Here is a 23,072-nt window from a genome sequence, read left to right on the forward strand (position 1 = left end):
TTGTCCTGATTTAAGAAGCAGTAAAATGGGCCTTCTTTAGACAAGTTGAGTATCTAGAGCAGGGGTGTCAAAGTCAAATGGACGGAGGGCCAAATAAAAAATTTAGCTACAAGCCGAGGGCCGGACTGTTCGAATGTTCATTGAAAATTTTTAAATGACGCATATAGTCTAGTGAACCTAATTGAACCTACTGAAAACCTAACAAATATATTCCAATATGATCAGATAAATAAAGCAATATTTTCTTATGGCTCTGTCAGTAATCTTTAATTTTCAACAGACACAAAAGACAAATTTCCTTTATAAAAATCCCCATAACATGAACATTAAATGAAAGAAACCGGTATTCAAGGCACCATCAGTAGCCTATATTTTCTATTTTAGCAAAAGTGGGCTAAATTTACTTCAAAGAAAAAAACAATAATAGCAATTTTCTATCATCCACTCAACTGAAATATTTTTAAAATATAATTGGATTGAAATACAATAAAATAAAGTGCAAAAATCTATTAATCAAAAACAACACTTTGTTTAAGGAGAAGTAACATGCAGTGAAAACAAATATTAAACTTTAACTTTTAAACTTGAACTGAGTAAAAACTCTAAATATGTGATTGCACAGTAATGTTCACTTGTTTGAGGTTGAGGGTGATACTTGGTGGTGTCCCATCTTTTCCACAAGTTCATCAATGTTCGGGGTAAGGCTCTGAGCTGAGGAAATCCTCAGAATTGAGTGGAGGTGTTCAGCAGTAAGTCGACTTCTGTGTGATGTTTTGTTCAAGTTCATCAAAGAAAACAGTTGTTCACACAGGTATGTGCTGCCAAACATAGACAACGTTTGAGCAGCCTGGATGCGCAGCTGGGGCATTGTGTCGGGGGAGGAAACGGGCGAACTCCGCAGCACCCACTGCCGCATATTTTGCCCTCAGTGCATCATTGCATTGGAGGTCAATCAACTCCATTTGGAGGTTTGGTGGTGAGCTTTCCACGTCAACAGCAAATGGGTTACCGAGCAGTTCCAACCTGCTTTTTGTGCTTCAAAGTCAGCAAATCGGCGTCGAAAGTCAGCGGCAAGCATACCTATTGTATCAGCCAACTGTGCGCTCGGGAACGCACTGGAGAGCTTCTCTTTCATGGTCTGGCAGCTGGGAAAGTGGCTCAAATTTTCTTTCCGCATCTGCGTCTCCCACAGAGTCAGTTTGGTTTTAAATGCCTTCACTGTACTGTACATATCAGAGATGACACGATCCCGACCCTGCAGCTGCAAGTTCATTGCATTCAGATGACTCGTAATGTCACACAGAAAAGCCATTTCACACAGAAACATTTCGTCTCGGAGTTGTGTTGTGTCTTTCCCTTTGCTGTCCAAGAACAGACAAATCTCCTCACGAAGCTCGAAACATCTTTGAAGCACCTTTCCCTGGCTTAGCCATCGCACCTCTGTGTGATAAGGCAAATCACCATGCTCCGTTTCTAACTCCGTCAGAAATGCCTTGAACTGGCGGTGATTCAAACCTTTGGCTCTGATAAAGTTAACTGTGCGCGTGATGATGCTCATTACATGCTCCATTTTCAAGGCTTTACCGCACAACGCTTCCTGGTGTATGATACAATGATAAGCTGTCAGCTCACCTGTCGCGTTTTCCTCTTGCATCTTTTCCCGTATCTTCGCCACCAGTCCGCTCCTGTGTCCACATCGCAGGTGCTCCGTCGGTTGTCAAACCCACGAGTTTTTCCCAAGGCAGCTCCATCTCATTTACACATCTTGACACCTCTTCATACAAATCATGCCCCGTAGTTGTGCCATGCATAGGACGTAAAGCCAAAAACTCCTCTGTCACGCTTAGGCTGGAGTCCACCGCGGATGAAAATTGACAACTGGGCAATGTCAGAAATGTCGGTGCTCTCATCCACAGCCAAGGAATATGCAATGAAATCTTTTCCCTTTTTCACAAGCTGCTCTTTTAGATTGATGGACAACTGGTCTACTCTCTCGGCAATGGTGTTTCTGCTCAGACTCACATTTAAAAAGAGTTGCCTTTTTTCTGGGCAAACTTCGTCACAAACTTTAATCATGCAGTTTTTGATGAAATCCCCTCCGTAAATGGCCGGGCTGATTTAGCGATCTCTTCTGCCAAAATAAAACTGGCCTTGACAGCAGCCTGGCCTTGTGATTTGGCTTTTTTGAACAGAGCCTGTCGAGATTTGAGGCCTCGTTTTAATTCCTCTGCCTTTTGTAGCCTTTGTTCCATGTCCATATTCTTGTTTTTGTCCGCGTGTTTCGTTTCATAATGTCGTCTCAGATTATACTCTTTCAGTACCGCCACACTTTCTCCACACAGAAGACACACAGGTTTTCCAGCTACCTCCGTGAACAAATACTCCGACTCCCACCTTGTTTGAAACCCCGGTTCTCAGTGTCCACCTTCCGTTTTGCCATTTTTGATGGGTATCTGAAAGTTAATTTTACTGTGATGCTGACAACTGCTGTGCCAATAAATATTGAAATGAAGCAGCCTACTGCTCGGTGCGTCACCGTTGCATTGTGGGAAATGTAGTATTGGTGCGTGTAAAAGATCTGCGGGCTGCCGGCTTGCTGCGGTCTGCGGGCCGGTTCTAATAATAAATCAAGATCATCCCAGGGGCCGTAAAAAACCTTCTCGCGGGCCGGATGTGGCCCGCGGGCCTTGACTCTGACATATGTGATCTAGAGTATCAGCATTTGTGGGTTCGATTACAGGCTCAAAGTGGCCAGAAGCAAAGACTTTCTTCTGAAACTCGTCAGCCTATTTTTGTTCTGAGAAATTTAGGCTATTCCATGCGAGAAATTGCCAAGAAACTGAAGATCTCATACAACGCTGTGTAAGACTCCCTTCACGGAACATTGCAAACTGTCTCTAAACAGAATAGAAAGAGGAGTGGGAGGCCCCGCTGCACAACTGTGCAAGAGGACAAGTACATTAGAGTGTCTTGTTTAATAAACAGACGCCTCATAAGTCCTCAACTGGCAGCTTCAGTGAAGAGGCGACTCAGGAAGCTGGCCTTCTAGGCAGAGTGCCTCTGTCCAGAGTCTGTGTTCTTTTGCCCATTTTAATAAAAAAATATTATTGACCAGTCTGAGATATTGCTTTTTCTTTGCAACTCTGCCTAGAAGGCCAGCATCTCAGAGTCACCTCTTCACTGTTGACATTGAGACTGGTGTTTTGCGGGTACAATTTAAAATGATAAACTTGGATTAGCTAACTTGATAGCCACTTCCAGACACAAATGAGAGAACAGCTCACTCTGACCATTTTACTTGCCCTAGCAGAGCTTGTTAGGCTGTTTTCATGTTATCCAGAGCATTGGTGACTAATTGTGCTGCTGGCAACAATTGAATTACTTTTTTTTGTTGAGCGTTTTTAAATTTGTCAGTTATTCTGTGAATTTACCAGCTACGCCTATCAACAGCCGTTGCAGTGACATCATGAACATTGTATTGAAATGGTAACTTGCATAGTGGAGTCTTTTGTTTAGACATGTAGCTAGATAGCTAAACAATCAACCATAATCCCAACTCATAAAGTTACTACCCTGCAAGAATCTGCATGTACCTAACAAACCAGGTTCAGTGTTTGCTAGCTAACATTAGGCTAGCAATGCAAATAGCTCTGAAATATGAATAATATTACTACACAGATCATACACGTAATGTTAGCTAGTGAGACAGCCAGCTAAAGTGAACTAGCTAGCTAAAAGTACGCTTTAAATTGAAATGATAATGACTTTCTGAAAAAATTAGAAACATGTAATATCTGAAAATGTAGCTAGCTAGACTATCTTATACTTGGATGGACACTTCTCTGTCACAGATGCCATGGTTGCCCTTAGTTTGAAGATGTAATCTGGAGACGTGTTTTATTCAACAGCCTTCTGTGTTTTCTCTTTTCGACTCCCTCTGTATATTTGAAGTCAAACGCAATCATTTTCTCCATCTCCTTAGCTATCATACTCTAATTCCACCAGACATTCCACTGATTTCAAAACTCGGTTCTCCAGAAAGTGGAGAGAAACACTTTTGCAGTTCTACTATGTGATATATTTGAAAAATCTGTGTTAGAAAGGATTACCTACACATACTGACCAGCTCATATTATAGACAGAAGCGTGCTACGTGGCAGACCAATCCAAACTCATCTCTGGACATGTCCAGCCCACCCATTATCTCAGTCAGTCATGGCTAGCGGAAAGGTTCCTGACTTTTTCCATGGCTAAACCAACTAGGCTCGTAACTTAACAATTGTATTCGTATTTATTGATGGCATACAAGTTTGTAATTAAGGCACATGAACGTTCCCATGTTCCAGAAGGCATTTCTGCAAAAAACACATTTTTACATTCAAATGGCTCTCCTGTGAAGTAGTGACTCGCGACATATGCATAGTTTCCTGAAACGAGTCACAAATATACTATGTAGTATTTTTTTAAATAAATCAGATGTCCACATAAGCTTATGTCTAATGAGTCAATATCCGGCCATACCATGTATGATATCTGGAGGGAATCCACAAATGATTTGTGCATGTAAGAAAAATATGGATTTCACATTGTCAAATTATTGAGCATGTGCTGGAAACTCAGAAATGCACCAGAAAATGTGCTTTCAAAATGTGCTTTCAAGATCCGGATATGGACCTCAGCCCAGAGAAGTTTCACAAATCATTTTGTTTGGGGAAAATCCAACGATGCACATCCCTGAGTACCACTCTTCATATTTTCAATCATGGTGGTAACTGCATAGTGTTATGGGTATGCTTGTCATCAGCAATAATAATTAGCCTAACATGACAGTCGCCTGAATTATTCTTCAAAATAACCCCACCTTCTTCAGCTGGAGCTCAGGCTTAGTGGTTCTCAATTTGAACCCTCAATCATATTTTGTAAAGAAGAGTGACAGTGTGTTTTTGCACAATATCTTAATTCAATTGGGTCTAAATATTGTATGACATATCTGCTGATATATCTGGTAGCCTAAGTTTAAACTGATACAATTACCTAGATGACAAAGAACAGGCCTATACACGCAAATATACATTTACATTTTGGTAATTTAGCAGACGATCTTATTCTGACTACAGCTCAGCGTTCAACACCATAGTGCTGACCCTGGGACTAAACACCTCCATCTGCAACTGGATCCTGGACTTCCTGACGGGCCGCACCAGGTGGTAAGGGTAGGTAAACAACAAAACTGCCATGCTGATACTGAAAATACCTAGGCCCCTCAGGGGTGCATGCTTAGTCCCCTCCTGTACTCCCTGTTTTCACATGACTGCGTAGCCAAGCACCATCGTTAAGTTTTCGGACAATACAACAGTGGTAGGCCTGTTCACCGGTAACGATGAAACAGTCTATAGCGAGGAGGTCAAAGACCAAAACTGGCCAATGCCAAGAACACAATAACACCTATGTTGTTAAAGATTAGGCTGCTTAAATTATGTGAAAAATGAGGCCATTTATTAAATATTAAGCCTAGTTTTATGTATTAGTCTTTGGATAGGCAAGATCAACCACAATTGCTCATCACTTAAGATTCTCTAAGAGTTAGCCTAGCTGTAACGGCGTTCTTCGTTTGTTGAAAGAGAGTCGGACCGAAATGCAGCGTGGTGGTTACTCATGTCTTTAATGAAGAGGAATAACGATACATGAAATAACTTAAATAATACAAAACAACAAACGGAACGTGAAACCTAATTACAGCCTGGTGAACACTACACAGAGACAGGAACAATCACCCACGAAATACAAAGTGAAACCCAGGCTACCTAAATACGGTTCCCAATCAGAGACAACGAGAATCACCTGACTCTGATTGAGAACCGCCTCAGGCAGCCAAGCCTATGCAACACCCCTACTCAGCCGCAATCCCAATAACAACAAAACCCCAATACGAAATACCACAAAATAAACCCATGTCACACCCTGGCCAGACCAAATATATAACGAAACACAAAACACTATGACCAAGGCGTGACACTAGCCATGATTAGGCTACTATTCATCTCAGTTTGGATTAAAATAGATTAGGAGATTTGAGGTTTTCATGATTTAAGGTTTTCTTTCAAAAATCTCTACTGACTTTCACAAAAGATTGTACTGCATGTACCTTGTATTCAATAGGACAAATGTTATTTTGCTTGGGTGTGGCATTCGTCAATCGTTGAGCTAACACATTTTGATATTTCACAAGGACTGCCACGTCTTTGGAAATAAACCCCTCATACCTATTTATTTCTGAGTTCCAGAGTTAATGTCACATTCTGACCTTCGTTATTTTGTTATGTCGTTGTTTTAGTATGGTCAGGGCGTGAGTTGGGTGGGTAGTCTATGTTCGTTTTTCTATGTTGTGGTTTTGTGTTTGGCCTGGTATGGTTCTCAATCAGAGGCAGGTGTCGTTCATTGCCTCAGATTGAGAATCATACTTAGGTAGCCTTTTCCCACATGTGTTTTGTGGGTGATTGTTTTCTGTTATGTGTCTGTCACCTTACAGAACCGATTTGTTTCGTTCTCTTTTGTTATTTTTTTTAGTGTTCTCTGTTTTATAAATATAATGATGAACACTTACCACGCTGCTCTTTGGTCCTCACTTCATTCCAACAACGAGCGTTACAGTTAAATTCCTTTATCAAATCAAATGTATTTATATAGCCCTTCTTACATCACCTGATATATCAATGTGATGTACAGAAACCCAGGATAAAACCGCAAAACAGTGAAGCAATGCAGGTGTAGAAACACGGTGGCTCAGAAAAACTCCCTAGAAAGGCCAAAACCTAGGAAGAAATCTAGAGAGGAACCAGGCTATGAGGGGTGGCCAGTCATCTTCTGGCTGTGCCGGGTGGAGATTATAACAGAACATGGCCAAGATGTTCAAATGTTCATGAATGACCAGCATGGTCAAATAATATTAATCACAGTGGTTTTTGAGGGTGCAACAGGTCAGCATCTCAGGAGAAAATGTCAGCAGGCTTTTCATACCCGATCATTCAGAGTATCTCTACCGCTCCTGCTGTCTCTAGAGAGTTGAAAACAGCAGGTCTGGGACAGGTAGCATGTCCTGTGAACAGGTCAGGGTTCCATAGAACAGAACAGAACGGAATAGAATATAATAGAATAGGCAGAACAGTTGAAACTGGAGCAGCAGCACGGCCAGTTGGACTGGGGACAGCAAGGAGTCATCAGTCCGGGTAGTCCGGAAGCATGGTCCTAGGGCTCAGGTCCTCAGAGAGAGAGAAGGGAAGAGAGAGCGAATTGGAGAGAGCATACTTAAATTCACACAGGACATCGGATAAGACAGGAGAAATAGTCCAGATATAACAGACTGACTCCAGCCCCGACACATGAACTACTGCAGCATAAGTGCTGGAGGCTGAGACAGGAGGGGTCAGGAGACACTGTAGGCCTAACTCCTAGGTCCTGCTTAACCTCACACAGCTTTCACTCAACTCAATCCTGCCAGCAACATCATTCCATGCTGTTGCGTCAGACATGACTACTCCTACTGACTTGAGATAGTTGTATATGTTTGATTTGGAGCTACGGTCTGTGTAAATACAACTGCGCCAGGAAAATGTATGTAGAATTATGCAACATTGATTCCTTGCACGTCATGGTACAGTGTACTGTGTGCTGTAGACCAACAATGCATTTGGATTTTAGTGCACAGTTCATGTGTTTCTAAGAGAGAGCTTTCCTGATTTTGCACAGTGTAGACAAGGCTGTTCGTAGGCTATTGGTTGACCAAATGGTAGTGGGCTCTATACTCATTTGCTTACCGTGTAATGTTTAGAGGCTTGGAGGGTAGGGTTATTGCATTTATACCCCTAAACTATTTGTTTAGATTTTTACATCTGCACCCTGTCTGACTGATCATTATAGCCTAGCCTACTACATGCACAGTACTTTTGCGCAACACATAAGTGTCTTGATACATGTGTAGCGTGGCATGTGTGAGTGCTCTACTGCTAACGCTCAAGCCCCTTAAGTGCAGGGAGTAGAGCACGTGCTGAGTTGCATTTGCTAACCAGAGGAACACAAGACCTTGGCTTAATTTGAGAAAAGGAGACGGCTTTTAAAGAAGAAGAAGAAGGTCTGTGAATGTGCATGCATGGGTGAGGGATGGACAGAGGGTGGGGGGGGGCAGAGAGAGAGAGGGATGGACATTAACCTAATCAGACCATCCATTCTGACCAGTATTGTCCTAAGACTGAACACAGTAGGCTACCTTGTGAGATGTCATAGCCTACAGATCCCAATTGAAAATGTAATAAGGCCCGTGCAGTTATTAAGCAGATAGAGAAAAATAATGTAGCTTATTTCATTTTAAGTTGTTATTCTTTTGATACATCACAGCTCTCTTCTCTGTAGTGTGGGGAATATGGAAAAGCGTGTCGGGAGGCTGTGGGGCAGAGTAGACATTAAGATAGTGCCAGTTAGTCACTATAAGCTTCTTAAATGCACACATAGTTGTGCTGGGAGGAGTGAGGGCTTCCCTGATTTTGGGAGGAGTCAACATCTGAGTTCTTAGAATGTCCATTGGCCTACCTCTCAACTTAAAAAAAAAAATAAGAAGCTGACAACTGTCTGGAAATGGGTAGTTGATGATACTGAGTCTGTTGCTGCAAGTTTTTGATCTCTCATTATCACATTGCATGATGCTCTCTCTGTCTAATGCCTCGATGTTTGGTAATATTACGAATATCAATCTTACATTGTACAGGAGCAAAAACAACTGTAGCCTAGGCTATTAGTCAGTATGCTACTGAATAGCATGCAAAGAGTCAGCAGATCTTCATTTCAGTCATTCAGTTGAAGTTTCAGCACAGTGGAAATGTAGTCTAACCCTAGTTTTCAGATCTCATAGCCCCATATTCATTCAAATATGATTTTTTATTCCACTAACCCAGTTTAAGTTCCTAAAACCCTCTTTGCATTTTTCTCTAATGTAGTTGATACATTGAGTTTGTTTTCTTGTTTTCCTCGACATGACTAAAGGGAAAAAACATGAAATGTTTTTCAATCCAACCCATTTCTTTCAGGTTTGGTGCTGAAGTGTGGAAAAGGGTGATAGTAATCACTGAAGCTAAATAATGACCGTCCACGAGCCAAAAGACAAGTGAGTAGCAGCCTCCTTTATGTGTTCAATGTGTATGGTGACATCTTCACATTTTGACAATGCGCCCTCAGATACAGTATCAAGTTTCTGTGACACACTTCGTTACTTCTTTGCACCAAATGGTAATGTAACTGCTATGTTAGCCTTTGGATTGGAAGTGTGTTACGAGTTCCCCTAAGGGAGTTAACTCTTCAGGGACTGTGGTTAGCGGGCCCACTATGAGGTCAGTCAGACGTCCAGTGTTCCCCAAGAGGTTGCACATAGTCCTGCAGAAATGACTAGAATTTGCTTAATTGAATCCCCCACATGTTGTATCATAACAGTCAAGTAATTACCATTCTACCTTTATCATTTCTGTGGACCTACATAATATGGTATCTTTTGTCAAATTACAAATAACGTCAGTAACCCTAGTTTCCTCTACTCTGTCATCCAACAGAAACAATGGCGTGTGGCTGATCTTTTTCATGCTGGGCTTAGGAACCCTCCTGCCATGGAACTTCTTTATGACAGCCACCATGGTAGAGCACACAATATTTGTTTAATCATCTACCTTAAGATTGTGAATAATTAAATTAAAATATATTTCAATGATACAATGCCAGAGCTTTTAGTGAAATGTCTGTATCAATTTCTAAATATGTCTCAAGTCTTACTTTTCAGATCTTCTTGATAGCCAATGATTATTAACAGAATTTACTGATTTAACATTTACCCTAATCTACTCATTATAATAATTAATGATGGTTTTAAATTAAATAGTATTTTATAGCATGCTCAATGTGCTTCACATAATTGTATATTTTATACATTATTGTATTTCTTCCACTAAAGATGTATAGTACCCACAAGGGTGATGCATGGTAGACATGTTGTGCCAGAACTATCACCACACATCAACAATTAACACAAATTAAGTGGCTGTCCTCTGTCTGTACAGTATTTTAGCAGCCGTCTCAGAGACCACTCCCAAATGGGCACCAACCTGTCAGGCAATGGGACCGGGGCAGAAGGGAACAACCGTAGCCTTTTGGAGGCCAAGTTCAATAACGTAATGACACTTTGTGCCATGGTGCCTTTACTGGCCTTCACCTGTCTCAACTCAGTCCTGCATCAAAGGTTTGTCCACCACCCCAACCACATCTTTCCTAATGCATTAAATCACTACTCCAAAAGTTACATCTTGAAGATGCACTACAGCTATCTTTGAACTTTTCCTGTTGAAAAACAATATACCAAGTATAAATGCAGTCATGTACACACACAAGGGCGAGATGGGTCCCGTTATGTCTGGCGAAAACCAAACACTGCATTCCACAGTAAGAACCTCATACCAACAGTCAAGCATGGTGGTGGGAGTGTGATGGAGTGGGTATGCTTTGCTGCCTTAGTACCTGGACGACTTGCCTTAATAGAAGGAACCATGAATTCTGCTCTGTATCAGAGAATTCTTCAGGAGAATGTCAGGCCATCCGTCTGTCAGGTGAAGCTGAAGCGTAGTTTCGGTCGTGCAGCAAGACAATTATCCAAAACACACAATCAAGTCTACGTGAACACTGCTAAAAATAAGTTTAATAAGTTTTGGCCCACTCATTGGCTAGAATGGTCCCACCTGATCTCTCCTCCTCCCACCTGCCTTCCATCTTTGAGGACATGTATTTCCATTGTTAAAGCAGTCACTAGAAGTATCTTGCAAATATAATAGACAATCTTTGACTGGAGTAGGACTTTAATCTTTTGCTGGACATCTAATATGATAATGTGTGCATGTATTGAGCAGGCATGTTTAGATTTCCTTTGGGGTTCAACTTAGACAATTGTACCCTTTTTACACTATCTTGCCGACCCAAGCTGCACTGTACTAGAGCAGATATATTATTTTCACATTGTCCTTTCTAGCACGATTCCAGCAACTACAGTGGATGCGTAGCCAGGCCATTGCATTTCAGCTTGGCCCTGCCTAGTACACTGTGAAAAGTGTACTAGGCAGGAGAAACACTCGTAATAAGCATAAGATTGACCTCAGATATTTCTCTTCAACTCTCTAACTCACAGGATTCCTCAGAAGTTTCGGATCATGGGCAGCCTGGCAGTGATTTTGGTGGTGTTTCTTCTGACAGCCATTTTGGTTAAAATAGAGATGGCACCCCTCCCCTTTTTCACTTTGACCATGATCAAGATTGTCATCATAAACTGTGAGTTTTTGCAGCCTTTCTAGTGTCCCTTTTTTGCCTCCTTCCTCCCTCTTTTTAACGTGTCAAATATTTCCCCCTTCAATCCTCTGAGTTGTCCTGAAAGTAGAACTAGTCCTCAGCACCCTCAATGTAGTATGTCTTTATTTAAGATTTTACATTTTGTTCATTATAGCAGATGCTCTTATCAAGGGTGATTTACAGTCAGTGCATTCAACTAAGGTAGATAGAACAATCACATATCACAGTCATTGCAAAGAATAACATTCCTCACTAAAGCATCTATCAGTAAAATCAGTGCTTGTAAGATAAGACAAGTGTTAGTGCCAGAATGACAAGTAAAGGTATTCGTTTTAGGGGGGAATTCACAATGCAGAAGGTTGGTGGCACCTTAATTGGGGAAAATGGGCTCGTGGTAATGGCTGGAGTGGAATAGGTGGGATTTGTCTTGGAATATTCTAATCAAGTGAGAGAGACTTTGTCACTTCTTCAAACAATCATCTTTATTCAATATCGATTCATTATTGCAATAGTGAGCCTGGTCGACCCCACACCCTTGAGTGTTGGACCTAGTAACCTAACCTTTACACAAATGCAGAATACTATTTTTAGCTGACACAAAAAAATGCTTAATCATGATTGGATCCACACATCCCATGCAGATGAAAAATATCAAGAATATATTAGGGAATCCAATATGTTGTAGCAGTGGGATGTTTTGATTGTCTTGTCCCGTCCCTTGTATATATCGTTTCTTTCTTCGTATATATTTTTAATCTCATTTTTCCATCTACGGACTGAACATACTCTCCTGCAACCCACCTCACCCAATGCGGTATGAATCTGCTATTTTTTATACTTTAGAACCATAACCCCCTTCAAGCTAGCCAGCTACTAGCTAGATGTCAGTTAGCCATGATCGTTAACTGTGACATCTGCCAGCTTCCGCCCGGTCAACTCCTGCCAGCCTGCACAGCGCAATATCAACCCAGAGCATATCGGACTGCTTTTCTCCACCATATCCCCTGATTCCTACCACAAGCTCTGAACCTTTACTCCGGAGCGTGACAGTTAGCTAGCTGCTATCCGAGTGGCTACTCCTGGCTAATGTCTCTGTCCCGAAGCAAGCATCAGTTAGCCCGGAGCTAGCCTCGAATCGAGGCCCATCTCCCGGCTAGCCGAATAGATCTATCAAGTAATTCCTGGACTTATATTACTTCACCCATCCATCACGACTGGTCTGCCGACATAACCGTTCGAGGGGGTTTCAACAGGCTCCCCCGTTGCGACGTCCCCCTGAGGCCCATCTGCTAGCCTGCTGCTAACCCCGGCCTGCTAGCTGTCTGAATCTCCGTGCCTCCAGTTCGCCTAGCTACTCACTGGACCCTATGATTACTCAGTTACACATGCTTCTCCCTAATGTAAATATGGCTTGTCTATTGCTGTTTTGGTTAGTAATTGTGTCTTATTTCACTGTAGAGCCTCCAGCCCTGATCAGTATGCCTTAGCTAGCCATGTTCTTCCACCCCCCACACATACAGTGATCACACCTGGCTTAAATGGTGCTTCTAGAGACAAAACCTCTCTCATCGTCACTCAATGCCTCGACTTACCTCCACTGTACTCACATCTTACCATACACTTGTCTGTACTTTATGCCTTGAATCTATCCTTCCGTGCCAGAAACACTTGACCCAAGTTAAACAATTTAAAGGTAATGCTACCAAAAATCTTCTGACCCCCTGGGAATGTGATGAAAGAAATTAAATCTGAAATAAATATTTCTCTCTAGTATTATTCTGACATTTCACATTCTTAAAATAAAGTGGTGATCCTAACTGACCTAAGATAGGGAATTTTTACTAGGATTAAATGTCAGGAATTCTGAAATACTGAGATTTAATGTATTTGACTAAGGTGTATGTAAACTCCGACTTCAACTACCGTTCAAAAGTTTTAGAACACCTACTCATTCAAGGGTGTTTCTTTATTTTTACTATTTTGTAGAATAATAATGAAGACATCAAAACTATGAAATAACACATACAGAATTATGTAGTAAACAAAAAAGTGCCTCGATGATAGCTTTGCACACTCAACCAGCTTCATGAAATGTATTTCAATTAACAGGTGTGCTTTCTTAAAAATTCATTTGTGGAATTTCTTTCCTCCTTGATGCATTAGAGCCAATCAGTTGTGTTGTGACAAGGTAAGCGGGTATACATAAGATAGCCAGCCCTATTTGGTAAAATACCATATTATGGCAAGAACAGTTAAAATAAGCAAAGAGAAAATACAGTCCATCATTAATTTAAGACATGAAGATCAGTCAATACGGAAAATTTCAAGAACTTTGAAAGTTACTTCATGTGCAGTCGCAAATTAAATCTAATGTTATTGGTCACTTATACATGGTTAGCAGATGTTAATGCGACTGTAGCAACATTCTTGTGCTTCTAGTTCTGACAGTGCAGTAATATCTAACAAGTAATATAACAAATTCACGACGACTACCTTATACTCACAATGTAAGGGGATGTAATAAGAATATGTACATATAATATATATGGATGTGCGATGGCCGTGTGGCATTGGCAAGATGCAATAGATGGTATAAAATGCAGTATATACATATGAGATGAGTAATGTAGGATATGTAAACATTATTAAAGTGCCATAATTTAAAGTAATACCTTTAAGAAATCTATTTATTAATGTGGCCAGTGATTTGAGTCTGTATGTTGGTAGCAGGCTCTCTATGTTAGTGATGTCTGTTTAACAGTCATAGGTAGAATCATAGGTAGAATCTGTTTTTCAGTCTACTGACCTCACCTTCTGGATGATAGTGGGGTGAACAGGCTGTGGCTCGGGTGGTTGTTGTCCTTGAGGATCTTTTTGGTCTACCTGTGACATCGGGTGCTGTAGGTGTCCTGGAGGGCAGGTAGTTTGCCCCCGGTGATGTGTTGTGCAGACTGCACTACCCTCTGGAGAGCCTTGTGGTTGAGGGCGGTGCAGTTGCCATACCAGGCGGTGATACAGTCTGAAAGGATGGTCTCGAATGTGAGGGTTTTAGGTGACAAGCCAAATTTCTTCAGCCTCCTGAGGCAAGTCAGTTAAGAACAAATTATTTTTTACAATGACGGCCTACCAGGGAACACTGGGTTAACTGCCTTGTTCATGGGCAGAACAACAGATGTTTACCTTGTCAGCTCAGGGATTCGATCCAGCAACCTTTCAGTTACTGGCCCAATGCTCTAACCACTAGGCTACCTGCTGCCCCAATACATAGGTATTAATCTTGTCCAGATAGGATAGGGCAATGCGATGGCGATTGCATCATCTGTGGATCTATTGGGGCGGTAAGCAAATTGGAGTGGGTCTAGGGTATCAGGTAGGGTGGAGGTGATATGATCCTTGACTAGTCTCTCAAAGCACTTCATGATGACAGTCATTTCGTTGAGTTACCTTAGCTTTCTTGCGAACAGGAACAATGGAGACCACAGACTGGGTTAGGGATTGATTGAATATGTCAGGAAACACACCAGCCAGCTGGTCTGCACATGCTCTGAGGATGCGGCTAGGAATGCAAGGGTTAACACGTTAAAATGTTTTACTCATGTTGGTCCTCAGTCTTTGGTAGCAGGCTGTGTCGGTGGCACTGGTTTGTCCTATAGGCCACATACGTCTCATGTTTGAGCCGTTGAATTGCGACTCTACTTTGTCTCTATACTGTCGCTTTGCATGTTTGATTGCCTTGCGGGGTGAATAACACTGTTTGTATTCGGTCATGTTTCCAGTTGCCTTGCCATGATTAAATGTGGTGGTTCGCGCTTTCAGTTATTTACCATCATTTCTATAAGGCACAACATAATCTGAAACACAATCAAGAAAAACTGCAAATGCATCCAACAAGTTTGTAGATTCACAGGTTTGATGTAGTCATTGTGTGCTAGGAATATGGAAACCAAATACAAAAATGTTGACTACTTTAATACACTATAAGTGAATTTGTTCAAATACTTATGACAAATACTTCCATTTCTAAATGGCAAAACAGATGTGTATGATAATACCCTCAAATTAAAGGTGACAGACATTCTGTACTGTTGCCCCATTAAACATTTGATCTCAAATCCAAAATACTAGAGAACACAACCAAATTAAAAGATTTTGCTTCACTGGCCAAATAAATATGTTGAGTAATATATGAGCAGTAAATGGGGCAGATTGGGATCACTTAATGAGTAGTCATTAATTCATCAAGCGATAATTCCTTGCTGTATGACTGGACTCTGGTCATAATTATGACTGGTTTTTTTACAACCTCTTCAGCCTTTGGAGCTATCCTGCAGGGCAGTCTGTTTGGCATGGCAGGCCAGCTGCCTACCAAATACACCACACCCATCATGAGTGGGCAAGGCCTGGCGGGAACTTTCGCTGCCTTCTCCATGATCTGTGCTATCTCAAGTAAGTCTGAGAGATGATACAGGGGTTGGGGGCAACAGTGACATTCCAAAGTCAACTCTCTCTCTCTCTCTCTCACTCTCTCCTTCCCCAGGTGGCTCGGAGATAAATGACGCTGCTTTTGGATACTTCATCACAGCCTGTGTGGTGATCTTATTGGCCATAATATCCTATGTGGTCCTCCCTAAACTGGTAATAACTCAACTCTGGATTTTATGTTATTACATCAATATGGCTGAAAAAGTGCTTAGGAGAGTTTACTCAATGATAATAAGTAATGCAAATAATGCTTTCGGGCAATTTACCGTAATAGTTACCAAACTTTGCAACTGCACAGTGTTTACTGTAAATTTATTTTTGTAGAATGCTCTGTATACATTGTTAAAAGTAGTCCTTGTGCATAGAGTTGTATGGTTTGTTATACTATGAAATCAATGGGTTTTTTTTGGTATACATTTTAAGGTGAAAAATGGTTACCCTTTCGCAACTTATTGATTTTCCAGTGTTGTTAAAGGACCAAAATGCATAATACCTCCATTTGATCCATTCCAGTTGATCTCCTCCGTTTAACTACCATCCCCACTGTGAGATAATTTGTCGTTCTGAACCTTACTTTAGGAGTTCTACCAATATTACAAGACCCAAAGTGGAAACAGAATTAGTGATGAGGAGAACAAGCTGGATCTACTCAAGAAAGGTAAAACGACAGCCATTTCTGTTTCTTAGATTTGTGAAAATATTAAATGTAGAAATAAGACAAAGACTCGAAATTGAGCTCGGGTGCATCCTGTTTCCTTTGATCATCAATGAGATGTTTCTACAACTTGATTGAAGTGCACCTGTGGTACATTAAATTGATTGGGCATGATTTGGAAAGGCACACACCTGTCTATATAAGGTTTCATTGTTGACAGTGCATGTCAGAGCAAAAACCAAGCCATGAGCTCAAAGGAATTGTTCTTAGAGCTCCGAGACAGGATTGTGTCGTACCACAGATCTGAAGAAGGGTGCAAAATCATTTCTTGCACTCTTTGATTATCCCCAAGAACACAGTAGCCTCCATCATTCTTAAGTGGAAGAAATCTGGAGCCACTAAGACTTGTCCTAGAGCTGGCCGCCCGGCCAAACTGAGCAAACAGGAGAGAAGGGCCTTGGTCAGGGAGGTGGCCAAGAATGCAATGGTCAGTCTGACAGAGCTCCAGAGTTCCTCTGTGGAGATGGAAGAACCTTCCAGATAGACAGCCATCTCTGCAGCACTCCACCAATCAGCCCTTTATGGTAGTGCCCAGACGGAAGCCAGTCCTCAGTAAAAGGCACATGACAGCCCGCTTAAAGTTTGCCAAAATACACCTGAAGGACTCTCAGACCATGAGAAACAAGTTTCTCCGGTCTGATGAAACCAAGATTGAACTCTTTGGCCAGAATGCGAAGCGTCACATCTGGAGGAAACCTGGCACCATCCCTACGGTGAAACATGGTAGTGGCAGCATCATGCTTTGAGGATGTTTTTCAATGGCAGGGACTGGGAGACTAGTCAGGACCAAGGGAAAGATGAACTGAACAAAGTACAGAGAGCTCCTTGATGATGACCTGATCCAGATCGCTCAGGACCTCAGACTGGGGCGAAGGTTCACCTTCCAACAGGACAACACCCCTAAGCACACAGCCAAGACAACACAGAGGTGGCTTCAGGACAAGTCTTTGAAGGTCCTTAAATAGCCCAGCCAGAGCCCGGAATTGAACATCTCTGGACATACCTGAAAATAGCTGTGCAGCAATGCTCCCCATCCAACCTGACAGAGCTTGAGAGCATCTGCAGAGTGAATGGGAGTACCTCCCCAAAAACAGGAGTGCCAAGCTTGTGGCGTCATACCCAAGAAGATGCATGGCTGTAATCGCTGCCAAATGTGCTTCAACAAAGTACTGAGTAAAGGGTCTGAATACTTACAGTATGTAAATGTCAAATTTCAGTTTTTATGTTTTATAAATTAGCAACATTTTCTAAAAAGTGTTTTTGCTTTGCAATGTGGAGTATTGTGTATAGATTGATGAGAGGAAAAAAACAGTTCAATCAATTTTAGAAAAAGGCTGTAATGTAACAAAATGTGGAAAAAGTCAAGGCTCTGAATACTTTGAATAAACTATGTTAAAACGTACCTCTTGAATTGTTCTGACATTAGAAGCTAGTAGCCTAGTCAAGGATGCATCATGCAATATTTCAACACTACAATTGTGAAAGACCAAGTGGAACAAAAGCAACCTTGAATTTGGAGGTTTAAAATATCCCTCTGGTGGCCAAGACCTATTTTCAGAAATGATATTGTTTGGTGGACATAAAGTCTAAGATCTTTGATAGGCTGATGTGGAATTTGTTAGAGGAAATAATCACCGGACAGGACAGCTGGTCAGGTTAGGGCTAAATGTGCCAGGCTATCTTATGGGAACAGCTATCAATTCATGTAGCATTGGATCACATGCAACTGGCTGATGCACATTTTGAGACAAAGCAAAAAAATGTACTTAGAAAAAGTTTCATGTTTGCAAGTACGGCCCCAATCACGCTGTACTCCTGTTTGTTTTATTGAAAACAAACACTCTATAGCCTCAAAACATGGTTAAAACTGTAATGTTAATATCATGGATTGTTATTCCTTGCATCCATAGCTCTGTCTATGAATTTGAAAGTGGTTACATTTCTCCAGCCCCATCCCTCAGCTGTTTACTGAAACAGTGGAGGGGGTCTCTGCTTTGCTATTGTTTGAACTGCAGATTGCCCCTTTAATGGATTGCCTTGTTCCTTAACCTCTCAGAAAATGCAGCAGAGACTAAACCAGTTTTCAAAAAAGGAGAAGAGGAGCAAAACGTGTCCATGTTGACCATCTTCAAGAAGGTAAATTAAGGGCTGGATTCAATCTATATTGTTGAAGTTCAACTTTATTGAATGATTGAAATGTAAAGGCAATGTTCCTCATGAAATAGTACCCGCAAAACACCAGTCTCAACGTCAACAGTAAAGAGGCGACTCCGGGATGCTGGCCTTCTAGGCAGAGTTACAAAGAAAAGCCATATCTCAGACTAGCCAATAAAAAGAAAACATCGGCAAAAGAACACAGACACATGGACAGAGAAACTCTGCCTAGAAGGCCAGTTTTATTGCTTTTTTAATCAGCAATGTTTCATTGGAACACAGGAGTGATGGTTGCTGATAATGGGCTTCTGTACGCCTATGTAGATATTACATTAACAAAATCTGCAGTTTCCAGCTACAATAGTCATTTACAACATTAACAATGTCTACATTGAATTTCTGATCAATTTGATGTTATTTTAATGGACGAAAAGTGTCTTTATTACATATCTTTTATTAAGTCTTTATTCATGTAAATAATCAGATTTATTGAATTCAAACCCCTTGACTTTTTCCGCATTTTGTTATGTTACAGCCTTATTCTAAAATTGATTAGATTGTTTTTTTCAATCAACACAATACCCCATATTGACAAAAGAAAAACAGGTTTTTAGAACTTTTCGCAAAAGAATATAATATCACATTTACATAACTATTTAGACCCTTTACTAGGTACTTTGTTGAAGCACCTTTGGCAGTGATTACAGCCTTGAGTCTACTTGGGAATAACGCTACAAGCTTGACACATGTATTTGGGGAGTTTCTACCATTCTTCTCTGCGGATCCTCTCAAGCTCTGTCGGGTTGGATTGGGAGTGTCGATGCACAGCTATTTTCAGGTCTCTCCAGAGATATTCGATCGGGTTCAAGTCTGGGCTCTGGCTGGGCCACTCAAGGACATTCAGAGACTTGTCACAAGCCACTCCTGCATTGTCTTGGCTGTGTGCTTAGGGTCGCTGCCCTGTTGGAAGGGGAACCTCCGCCCCCAGTCTGAGGTCTGGAGCAGGGTTTCATTAAGCCACTCCTCAGTAAAAGGCACATGACAGTCCACTTGGAGTTTGCCAAAAGGCACCTAAAGGACTCTCTGACCATGAGAAACAACATTCTCTGGTCTGATGAAACCGATCCTGGTTTCTTCCAGACAGGACGCTTGGCATTCAGGCCAAAGAGTTCAATCTTGGTTTCATCAGACCAGAGAATCTTTTTTCTCCATGGTCTGAGAGTTCTTTAGGTGCTTTTTCTGAAACTCCAAGCAAGCTGTCATGTGCCTGTTACTGAGGAGTGGCTTCCTCTAGACACTCTACCATAAAGGCCTGATTGGTGGAGTGCTGCAGAGATGGTTGTCCTTCTGGCATGTTCTCCCATCTCCACAGAGGAACTATGGAGCTCTTTCAGAGTGACCATCGGGTTCTTGGTTGTTGACCAAGGCCCTTCTCCCCCTATTGCTCAGTTTGGCCGGGCAGCCAGCTCTAGGAAGAGTCTTGGTGGTTCCAAACTTCTTCCATTTAAGAAAGATTGAGGCTACTGTGTCCTTGGGACCTTCAATGCTGCAGACTTTTTTGGCACCCTTCCCCAGATCTGTGCCTTGACACAATTCTGTCTCTGAGCTCTACGGACAATTACTTCGACCTCATGGCTTGGTTTTTGCTCTGACATGCACTGTCAACTGTGGGACCTTATATATACAGGTGTGTGCCTTTCCGAATCATGTCCATTTAATCTATTTTACCACAGGTGAACCCCAATCAAGTTGTAGAAACAACTCAAGGATGATAAATGGAAACAGTATGCATCTGATCTCCATTTTGAGTCTTATAGCAATAGATCTGAATACTTAGGTAAATAAGGTATTTCTGTTTTTTATATTTAATACATATACAAACATTTCTAAAAACCTGTTTTCGCTTCATCATTATGGTGTATTGTGTGTAGATTGCTGAGGATTTTTTATTTTATTTAATCCATTTCAGAATAAGGCTGTAATGTAACAAAATGTTAACGGGTCTGAATACTTTCCAAAGGCACTGTATATATTAAAGGGAACTTAATTGAATATAACATGCTTTTAAAATTCAGTATTGGTACACAGTTTCGACTTACAAAATCAAAGGGGACTCATTTCGTGAAACGGCCCAATTATTTTTTAAATTACAGTTTGTTAAGCTCTTTAACATGTCGAATGACCAGTCACTTTCACAGCAAATTAGTTTTGGAGTTTAAAAAAAAAAGTATTTCAATTCACTTTATGAATTGGAAAATCACGAAAACCAAGCCACTCTTTATATAACTCCTTAAAATGGATTAACTTGCCATTTTACCAAGACTACGAAAGTAGATCCATAAACCAAAGAGCACCTTCAATCACACTGTTGATGTTCTCCAGGAACTAGATTCTGCAGCGGGCTGATTTTTATCTTGAGCAGATAGTCGGGGTGCCGGAACATACTTACAAATAATTTCTAGACTGCAACTTGACCACAAGAAGCCCAAACAGACGTAATGTTTGACTAAAGCATAATAGTTTCAAACCTTGCTCACATTTGTACACGATCACGTCGTGTCTCTCTATTATGTGTGGGAATTATTGGGGGCAGATTTCTTTAACAAAAATGACTTCTTTTTTTGTATTTTACCTCCAAAAATTAAAATTCCACTCAAAATTATTATAATTTATGTATATCTTTTCCTCAGAAAACTTGGTGGGCCAAATATACCATCGGCGAGTTGTTCTACAGCTGATCCACATACAGCTCTCAATCTTTGTCCGGGGTTGAATTAACTGAGAGATGCAAGCACAATAGTGCTTGACAAGGGTACAGTTGAAGTCGAAAGTTTACATACACTTAGATTGTCATTAAAACTGGTTTTTCAACCACTCCACAAATTTCTTGTTAACAGACTATAGTTTTGGTAAGTCGGTTAGGACATCTACTTTGTGCACGACACAAGTAATTTTTCCAACAATTGTTTACCGACAGATTATTTCTGCTTTAGAAGCTTATGATAGGCTAATTGACATCATTTGAGTCAATTGAAGGTGTAACTGTGGATGTATTTCAAGGCCTACCTTCAAACTCAGGGCCTCTTTGCTTGACATCATGGGAAAATCCTCAGACCTCAGAAAAAAACATTGTAGACCTCCACAAGTCTGGTTCATCCAAACACCTGATGGTACCATGTTCATCTGTACAAAAAATAGTACGCAAGTATAAACACCATGGGACCATGCAGCTGTCATACCACTCAGAAAGGAGACGCGTTCTGTCTCCTGGAGATTAATGTAATTTGGTGCGAAAAGTGCAAATCAATCCCAGAACAACAGCAAAGGACCTTGTGAAGATGCTGGAGGAAACAGGTACAAAAGTAGCTACATCCACAGTAAAACAAGTCCTATAATCGACATTACATGAAAGGCCACTCAGCAAGGAAGAAGACACTGCTCCAAAACCGCCATTAAAAAGCCAGACTACGGTTTGCAACTGCACATGGGGACCAAGATTGTAGTTTTTGGAGAAATATCCTTTGGCCTGATGAAACAAAAATAGAACTGTTTGGCCATAATGACCATCATTATGTTTGGAGGAAAAATGGGGAAGCTAGCAAACCGAAGAACACCATACCAACTGTGAAGCACGGGGGTGGCACCATCATGTTGTGGGGGTGCTTTGCTGCAGGAGGGTCTGGTGCACTTCACAAAATAGATGACATCATGAGGGAGAAAAACCTACAAACCTGAATCAGTTACACCAGCTTTGTCAGGTGGAATGGGCCAAAATTCACCCATTGTGAAGCTTGTGGAAGGCTACCCGAAATGTTTGACCCAAGTTAAATCATTTTAAAAGCAATGCTACCAAATAGTAATTGAGTGTACGTAAACTTCTGACCCACTGGGAATGTGATGAAAGAAATAAAAGTTTAAATAAATGATTCCCTCTACTATAATTCTGACATTTCACATTCTTAAAATAAAGTGGTGATCCTTTCTGACCTAAGACATGGAATTTTTACTATGATTAAATGTCAGGAATTGTGAAAAACTGAGTTTAAATGCATTTGGCTAAGGTGTATGTTAAATTCTGTCTTCAACTGTATATCCGCAGGGGAAAAGGTGTCTGTGGTGGCCTCAGCTGGTCTAATGTGCTATCTTCTTAAGCTCTGATCCATTTACTCTAGATCTGGGTCCTGGCTCTCTCTGTGTGTTTTGCCTTCACCATCACCATCGGCACCTTCCCGGCAGTCACTGTGGATGTGAAGTCTACCATCGCTGATGGAGGCACCTGGGGTGTGTGTGGGTGAGGGTGGGTGGGTGTGGTACATGTATGCGTGTATCTATCTATGATAAGAGCACGGTTTAT

The 23,072-nt window shown here is 41.2% G+C and overlaps 1 protein-coding gene across 18 annotated transcripts in view; it reads left to right on the forward strand.

The window, feature by feature from the left end:
- Positions 1 to 23,072, forward strand: part of LOC118389060 (equilibrative nucleoside transporter 1-like) — an 87,067-nt gene that overhangs the window by 57,995 nt on the left and 6,000 nt on the right. For 9 of the 18 annotated variants that reach the window (XM_052527371.1, XM_052527365.1, XM_052527368.1 and 6 more), the window contains 9 exons: positions 9,078 to 9,154; positions 9,594 to 9,675; positions 10,095 to 10,273; positions 11,210 to 11,349; positions 15,679 to 15,813; positions 15,905 to 16,002; positions 16,429 to 16,507; positions 18,621 to 18,700; positions 22,891 to 22,999. In XM_052527371.1, the coding sequence (XP_052383331.1) occupies positions 9,129 to 9,154; positions 9,594 to 9,675; positions 10,095 to 10,273; positions 11,210 to 11,349; positions 15,679 to 15,813; positions 15,905 to 16,002; positions 16,429 to 16,507; positions 18,621 to 18,700; positions 22,891 to 22,999 (928 nt within the window). In that variant the 5' untranslated portion in view covers positions 9,078 to 9,128. The remainder of the gene's footprint in view (positions 1 to 9,077; positions 9,155 to 9,593; positions 9,676 to 10,094; positions 10,274 to 11,209; positions 11,350 to 15,678; positions 15,814 to 15,904; positions 16,003 to 16,428; positions 16,508 to 18,620; positions 18,701 to 22,890; positions 23,000 to 23,072) is intronic. The other 9 variants (XM_052527372.1, XM_052527366.1, XM_052527375.1 and 6 more) reach the window with 3 other exon arrangements.

The sequence above is a fragment of the Oncorhynchus keta genome, chromosome 10 (genome assembly GCF_023373465.1).
Source record: "Oncorhynchus keta strain PuntledgeMale-10-30-2019 chromosome 10, Oket_V2, whole genome shotgun sequence".
In the NCBI taxonomy this organism is placed as follows: domain Eukaryota; kingdom Metazoa; phylum Chordata; class Actinopteri; order Salmoniformes; family Salmonidae; genus Oncorhynchus; species Oncorhynchus keta.